Source organism: Helicoverpa zea, chromosome 22, assembly GCF_022581195.2.
Source record: "Helicoverpa zea isolate HzStark_Cry1AcR chromosome 22, ilHelZeax1.1, whole genome shotgun sequence".
Lineage (NCBI taxonomy): Eukaryota > Metazoa > Arthropoda > Insecta > Lepidoptera > Noctuidae > Helicoverpa > Helicoverpa zea.
The window spans coordinates 1,382,462-1,390,918 of record NC_061473.1 but is presented as its reverse complement, the minus strand read 5'-3'; the positions used below and the strand labels follow the sequence as shown (position 1 = coordinate 1,390,918).

Here is an 8,457-nt window from a genome sequence, read left to right as displayed (position 1 = left end):
ATACAACTAAAAACAATTATAAAATGGCATCAAAAAACTCCTCATCGCTGCCCACCGGGAGTGTACCCAAAAGATAAATTCCACGACATTGGCCTCGACCTCAACCTTTCTAAATGTGAACTTTTTATAGCCGACTCGACTGACAGACAGACTATTCCTCAAAATTTCCTCACAATAGCTCCTGAAATTAAACCGATAGACCAAAGTTCTCTTTGCTTCCTTGGATCGCCTATACTGGAAGATTCATTTTCGGATTTTATTGAGAAGAAAATTCAAAATTTTAATGATGTTTCGGAAAGGCTACTCAAAATTAATATGCATGCAGCCATCACCATCATACGGTACTGCTGTTTTGGACCAAAATTTACGTATAACTTGCGTGCTTCCCATTTATGGAAGCACACCAACCTTTTGGACAAAATCGACGAAATTATAACACATACACTATCATCCATTTTAAATGTGGCCTTGGACGACAGAGCTTGGTCTCAAGCGACTCTTCCCATCCGTAAGGGAGGACTTGGCGTCAATAAATTTTTCCAGAATCAAAATATTACCCACCACACTGGTCAGTTTTGAGGTGCCAAGCCTGACTGAGGCTTTAAATGCTTGGAAAGTCGCATGCCCGAACACCGACTTACCCGCCAACCTGTCCTCCCAGAGACAGTGGGATGAGCCGCTCTGCAGAGTAATACGGAAAAGTTTAATCGATACGTCAATTACTTCTGTAGAGCGAGCGCGCCTACTGGCTGTGGGTGAATGGGAGTCGGGTCTATGGCTTCTTGCACTTCCGTCCTCAAACACAGGCACCATGTTTGATGACACCACCTTCAGACTCGCCGTTTGCCTCCGTCTAGGTGCTCCATGCTGCTCTCCTCATCGCTGCCACTGCGGGGAAGCTGTCAACAGCCTCGGTCACCACGGCCTGTCGTGCAGCCGGAGTGCCGGCCGCATACCACAACATGCCAACATAAACGACGTGATCCGTCGCGCTCTTGTTGCCGTCGGCGTGCCAGCCGTACTCGAACCAAATGGCTTGGCACGCGACGATGGCAAGAGACCAGACGGCATGTCGCTGTTTCAGTGGAAGGTGGGTAGGACTTTAGTGTGGGACGCGACATGCGTCGACACTCTCGTGCCATCTCACCTTCCCGGAACTGCATGTTGTGCTGGCTCCGCCGCTGCACAAGCAGGGAACCTCAAGCGGCGCAAATATAGTAACCTTATAGGCAATTACATGTTTGAGCCGTTTGGGGTTGAAACTCTAGGGCCGTGGGGTCCGAGCGCCCACCTTCTTGCCAGGGATATTTCCCAGCGCCTGGTTGACACTTCCCGGGATCCAAAGGCTGGCTTTTATTTCGCACAGAGGTTGAGCATTTCCATCCAACGTGGCAATGCTGCCAGTCTTTTGGGTACATTACCCAGTGACAGCGATGAGGAGCAATTTTTTGATGCACTGTATTAGTTTTAAGTTGTATATTTATATAAGTTTTTCAATTAATGTAAATATCTATACATATAATAAATCTGTAGAAAAGTAATTTTTGTACATTTAAGAAATTGACAACAAAAATAGCCAGCATGGTAAAGGATAACTAACAGAACCCATTTCCATCATTTTTGTCATTTTTGTCTGTTTGTCTGTTTGTCTGTTTGTCTGTTTGTCTGTTTGTCTGTTTGTCTGTTTGTCTGTTTGTCTGTTTGTCTGTTTGTCTGTTTGTCTGTTTGTCTGTTTGTCTGTTTGTCTGTTTGTCTGTTTGTCTGTTTATATGTTTGTTTTTTCGGGATTCACGTAAAATCTACGAATTAAATGCAGACAATGCTTATATACAAAAATTCTACGTAACTTGGGGTATTACTTAGTTTTTGTTTCATCGAAATCGATTCACTCTATCAAAAGATATGATTAATTTTGTGAATTCAAGATGTAAAATATTACGACACGCAATCTATTTGTCAAAACTGTACATTTGAATGTTGTACTTATATTAGTTGATCGGCCTATTATTAATCTTTACACAGAAAATCACACCTTTATAAGTAACTTCGGAAGAAAAAAAAATATGAAAATTTTGTTTAGCCAAGGTTAAAGTAGCTCCATCTGTGGTAAATAAAATACATCATCAATTTGTCAAAGGAGCGAGGTGGTAAATGACAATATTACCATACATTCTTTATAGAGGATTATTATTTCAACAGATGGAGTTGTGTATTTTCCGTAATTCACCATATTTTAACACGTAGTGTAATTTTTCGATAGACATTTCAATAGTGTTTGTCAGTTTGCCGTGCCACATCAAAATCCAACTATAATTATTACCTTGATGAAAAGAAAATTAATAGTTCTCAGCCAAAGGAGATCATTCAAGTCTCGAACATTTTGTACCCAAAAATGAAAGTGCCGGCCAGAGTAAAAAAATAGTAGATTCTTGTAGAGAATAATGCCCTGAAGATTTTTTACTATCACAAGAATCGTCTACAGTTAACCCCCAGGCTGCTATTTGACTTTGAAAATACAAAAAAATCCAACAATGTTTGGAGCATTCAATTACGTCCCCAAACTGGAGAAGGCAGGCGCTGCCTTCAAACGACTCCTGTCTCACCTGGGAAGTCATCAAATGACCCTCCCCCCTCCCGATGTGGGTTAGCAGCGTGAGGGAAAGTTAAACTCCTATTGACTAAAACCGATCATGTGCCTTCTTAAGCTCTTTATGTACCAGGGCCGCGGTAAGTCACGCGAACAATCCCGCAGCCCCGGCAAGCTTTGGCCCTGATGGGCCCCACTGGGGCCCATTGGGGGTTACTGACGCCACAGTAAACATATCGTAGATTTTCGTCGAGGATAATGCCCTAATGATTTTTTACTATTATAAGGAACGTCTTCGCTTAACCCCCAGACTGCTATTTGAGTTAAAAGTGTGAGGTACCGTGCATAAAAAATCTATACTTGGATGTTACGGGAAATAATGTCCTCGTACAGCTCTCCCCGCCACTGCTTCACCGAAAAGACTTACTGATTTATACCCAGCATGTTCCTTCTGACCATGTACCAGGGCCGCGGTAACTCTTTCGAGCAATCCCCCGTCAGGTTTTGGCCCTGGTGGGCCTGAGGTTTGCTGACTCTCTGTGGAGGGATTGGAACAACGCTCGCCGCTGACACGGGCCTGTTGTCTCCATGGAATCGGAGGGACGATGAGCTTTCAGAAACTCATCGCCCACAGACCCACGTCTACGGTGGCTGGCAGTCGTCTCGATACCCGACGCGCGTGGTGTCTTCCACGTCCACCGCAGTGGCTAGGATAAGAGGCGCGAACTCTCAGTTATTATACCGCCTCCTTCTCTGGCATGCTTCGCAGAAGGAGACGAAGACATCCCATTCCCCCTCGCCCCTATATAATTTGGGGTGGCTCACCGTCCCTCCGTCCGGATTTTTTCATAAACATAGTTTAGCTTATCTTCCACTAATGTGGTGGCCTTAAAACAAATTACTTTGAGTGAGTAGTATTAAGTAGACCTTAATTATTTTTTCTGATGCAAAATATGTAAACTTAATCCTAGAAGAAATGAGGATCTATCTCTCGCAAGCGCTGCTAAGCGTGAGGAAGGTAATGTAGGATTCTGTAGCTTTAAAAACAAGCCCAGATTCAAAGTGCAGATAAGAAATGGGAGCTCTCTCTATTTAATACCATACACACGTAAAATGCTTTATGCGTCTGAAAACGTACAAATTACGCGCCGCATACCAGAGACATGCTTACTTTCAACTTCTGATCGCAAATACACTGTTCACGATTACGAACAGTCTCAGTAAGACCCAAGCCAAGTCTAAAAACCCTAAAAACACCTTTTATATAAAACTACGTTTGATGTCATTTAATCAAAAAGACAGAATTGTTTTCTGTTGCAAATCCTATCCACTTATATCCTATCCTAATCCAGAATGCATTGCAGGTGTGTATTGCACAAAAACCAATGGTATCCTATTCGAGAAGTCAAAAGAGTTGACCTGCCAACGTCAGCTTCTGCGCTAAGCAAGTGTTCTTAATAGTACCATCAGAATTACATTCATCGTTGAATGAGGTGAATAAATTTATAATAAATCAGAAACCACAATAACAGTAGGAGCCAAAGCGTATTATCGCTTCATAGAGCTCTGATTGGCCCCAGGTGACCAAGTCAGGTCTGATTTGTTCGTTCATCAGATCTTTGAAAGTGTTTCAGTGGATACTTACTGTCGTCCTGTTTACGTGTGACACAAAATATGGTATATAAACGTCCTCCGCAAGAGCGAAATTTTCCCGGTGTGCGGTAGTGACTCACAGTATACAACACTTATGTTTCTTTTGATTTGCTGGCTCCACCAAGAAATGACAAATTGCGAGCGTACATTCTGAAAATCTTGGCAAAACTACAGGTTTCAAGTACGAACACATGAAGTGGACTCTCACAGATACGTACATTTTGCCGCACGCGCCGCTCTCCTTGACGTTTAACTGCTAAGGCGTTTAGTGGGCGGCGGGGATAGCAGGCGAAGGGGTAAGAACGCAACTCGAGCGCCGCGTGCTCGCCGCGAGCGCGTCGCTTGCACTCTTCACACATGCCGCAAGGCAGCAAAACGCGACGTTCACGCAGCGCGCTCGCGACGCCCGCGCTACTCACACGCCCGAGGATCGCGCACGCCTAATGTGCGGTCAGCCTTACCATGAGTAAGTGAAACTATCGTACCCTATGCGCCTGCTGATGATGATGACTCATTTTATCATCCATCCAGCTATTCCCCAACTATGTTGGTGTTGGCTTCCAGTCATCGAATCTGTTTGAGTACCAATATTTTGCTTGGAGCGACTACCTATCTACAATCCAGTCAACTACACAAGTCGATATCCATATTATGGTAATACTGACAGACTTTCTGGCTTCTGATTAGTCGCAGCAGCTGCAGAAAATGTACAAATGACAGCTTTGTCAGACTCAAAGCATGTAGACATAGATTATAGCTGTTTCCTGTGAAAATTACTTACGCACCATACGTAATAATTTTCCAAATTGGCTGAACAACGTCACAAACTTTACTTCTTTTGTTTAGATAAATGGTCACATCCACAACACAACCTTGATCAATGAATCTATGCGACTGCTAAGTGCTAATCCTAATTATACTGTCACGTGAAAGAATGCACCTACGGGATAAGTAGTATTTTGACGATTCGAGATTGCCCACGCAGACGAAGTTGCGGGCAACAGCTAGTTTTGTGAATAAAAACCAATCTCATTCTTAAAATAAATTATCTCATCAATAGCTTATTTGTATTTGATTTATAATAACAGACGATCGTGTAATTACATCGAACCATGTCATCCACAAACAAAATACACGAATATCTAGATTATAGAAGACTATATAATCTAGAGATTCATGGTAACTGGATCCATAGAGCGCACAGATTATAATATTTCGCAATAACAAAAACGATATTAATAAAAAACAAAAGAATGACAAATAAATGATGTAATATGACAATAAAATTACAAAAACGCGAACTGCAGCAGAACAACAGTGTAACTGGTAAACAGGGCCAAGAGTCGGAGACCGTGACGGCTTTCCACGACGAAGAGGCCAAAAACGTTCAACTTTTCAAACATTGTACGATGCAGACGGAGAACCTTTTTGCATAACTTCTTGCTCTCTTCTATAAAGAAGAATAAGAGAATGTTAACGGTAATTATATTTGACACTTTGAGAATAAGTTAGAGGATTTTTTTTTTTTTTTTTTTTTTTTCGGGACACCTTTTTACACATGGTCGGTTAGCCCCATGGTAAGTTATTAATTAACTTGTGTTATGGGTGCTAACACAACTGATAAACTACATATAGCTACATTTATACATATTTATAAATACATATTTTAACACCCAGACCACGGCCAACAAGCATGCTCATCACATAAATGTCGACCGAACCGGGAATCGAACCCGGGACCTCAGGTCCGGCAGTCCGGCATGGTGACTATTGCGCCAGCGAGGTTAAGCTAGGTAAAAGTTACTCATGGGTTCTGACCGCCAATTTCGAAGATTTATCATTTAAATTCTATGGGTGGAGGGAAGTCTGAATACTGGGTAGCCTGGGTAGCTGAGTTGTAAAGGTCAGATAGGTAGTCGCTTCAAACTGTTTAGACGGCCGATATCTGACCGTTGCAAAGTGCGCTCTAGCATACATCTTCATGCTAATTAAGGACCCCATCAAAGTATAGGCTCATCAAAAGTTTGGAATAGGTACAGAACTAACTTGAACCACTGTTCTATAATTAAGTTACAACCAGTCTGAGGAGATCGGATAGGCAGCTGATCAATCTAGAAGATTGGTTCTCAACATAGTTGGGAAACATGATGGGTGGGATTACCTGTACAATTTGAAGCCAAAAGGAGAGCACAGGAGTCCTGAACTTTATTTGCAATGCCATAGAATGTTTCCAGGTGCACACTGAGCGTAGTTTGTATCGCCAGATTCTTTATTGTCCACGCATAAACCAATATTTGTACGTAAAGCTGAAATAAACGAACAGATAATAGAGAGATTTATGGAAACATTTGCAATTGTTTTAAATGTCTACGTTTAATACAGTCATTCATAATTGGTAAAACATATTTTAAGATCTTCATAATTATCAGCCTTTCTACCGTCCCACTGCTGGGCACAGGCCTCCTCTCACTCAAATCAAATCAAATCATTTATTTCATGTAGGCCTTTACAAGCACACGCGCACGCTTCACATGCGGGTTGCTGAGTTGAATGTAAATAAGGTTAACAAAATATAGTGCTCATAAAGATTATGTACTTCAGTTTGGTGTAACTAAAACAATTTTTTTATGTTTTATGAAATATCTGGTATTTTATAAAAAAAAATTGTTTTGTAGTAGTCACTTACTGGTTTTCTCTCTTTCACAACCAATTTGACAAAAGTAATCAAAATCTGTATGTCGACCAAGCCGATAATAATGGATTCTGCTGTCTTATAAAGAATCTGAAACATAATTATAAAAATTTAGTATAAAGAAAGTTTTACTTCTAAAGTAATGAAGTTCACAAGAGTCCTGGTGCTATTGGCAAAAATAGAAGCTACGGTCAAACATTGGTATAGATTAGCCTGAGTTTTGCTCAATTTGTAAAAAACAATTACTCGTAAGTATTATATAAGTTTATTTCAATTAATGTAAATATAATGTGTTATATTGAAAATTACATATTTTTCAATGGATTACTCGTATGGATATTTTTTTTTCCAAAATAATTTAATGATCTTCTTAAACGTTTTTGCCATGTCACGTAATGTAACCACGTTGCCCTTTTCAGAATCGTTGAACTTAGACTTTTGACTCCCACTGTTTTTATCGATCCCCGATTATCATTGATGGTCATTTTATTAAGATACAAAATCCTACGTACCATGAACTGCATTGTATTTCTATAAATTTTATAGCACTTCAAAATCTGTGCGTAAGTCTGAAACATTTTTCTACAATAATCCTTATCTTCTCCATTTTCTTTCAAAAGTAATGCTCGTTCATTCCACTGTATGAATTGCTCTGAGATTAAGAGAATCAATCGACAGGCATAAACCGCATCAGCATCAAGTGTAGCCAACACCATCATATGGAATAAAGTACCCCAAGGAGGATGAAAGAACGTAATATACGTGTATATAGAACTGCTAATAAAATAACCGAACATAGAAATAACACTGAGCCAATTAACGATGATGAATCTCTTATAGCAGGCGCTGCCAAGGAATCTATGCGATTCTTGGAAGTTAAGGATGAAGGCAACATACTTTTTGGTATCAATAATATTGCCTGCACAATTCATGATGAAGCCCCAAGTGAGAAACAGAAGATCGGAACCAGTGGCGTAATAGAGATAGCTAACAGGCTGGATCCTCCGTATATTATCGTCTAAGACCACACTGAAAAATTTATGAGCATGCTGACATAAATACAAAGTTGTTACGCACACTGTAAATATTTTTATTACATTGCTTAAAGGGGTTATTTTGTTGTTTTTGATCACATATTTTGGATGCAACAATAGCACTGACATGACATTTAATGGATAAAATATTGCTTGCACATCTTTATCGATCACGTTGCTTGAAGAACTACTCTTTGGAGCATTTGATAATGGCAAAGGTTCCATTTTATTTTCAAATAGTTAAATAATGTTTTATAAAGGAATGACCTGCCCCTACAGACAAAGCTAAGAAACAGCTTATATTAAAGAAAACATTAGCTTTAATTTGTATTTCAATTACTGTTATTACATTAGATAGCTCTTATCGATTATATAGCTACAAAATTGACTTACACTAAGTGACAGAAAATATTGGACTCGCCGGTTTCTGCCTAGAATTTAATTCAATTAAATTATAATAATGTATCCTTAGCTTATTAATTTGTTTATAG

The 8,457-nt window shown here is 40.1% G+C and overlaps 1 protein-coding gene across 1 annotated transcript; it reads right to left on the bottom strand.

The window, feature by feature from the left end:
* Positions 1–5,526: 5,526 nt before the first annotated feature.
* Positions 5,527–8,235, bottom strand: LOC124641417. The gene is made up of 4 exons (XM_047179487.1): positions 7,445–8,235; positions 6,927–7,022; positions 6,402–6,546; positions 5,527–5,690 (listed from the first exon to the last, which is right to left on the bottom strand). The coding sequence occupies exons 1-4, from the start codon at positions 8,189–8,191 to the stop codon at positions 5,527–5,529; spliced, it is 1,152 nt and encodes a 383-aa protein (XP_047035443.1). The 5' UTR covers positions 8,192–8,235.
* Positions 8,236–8,457: the final 222 nt, after the last annotated feature.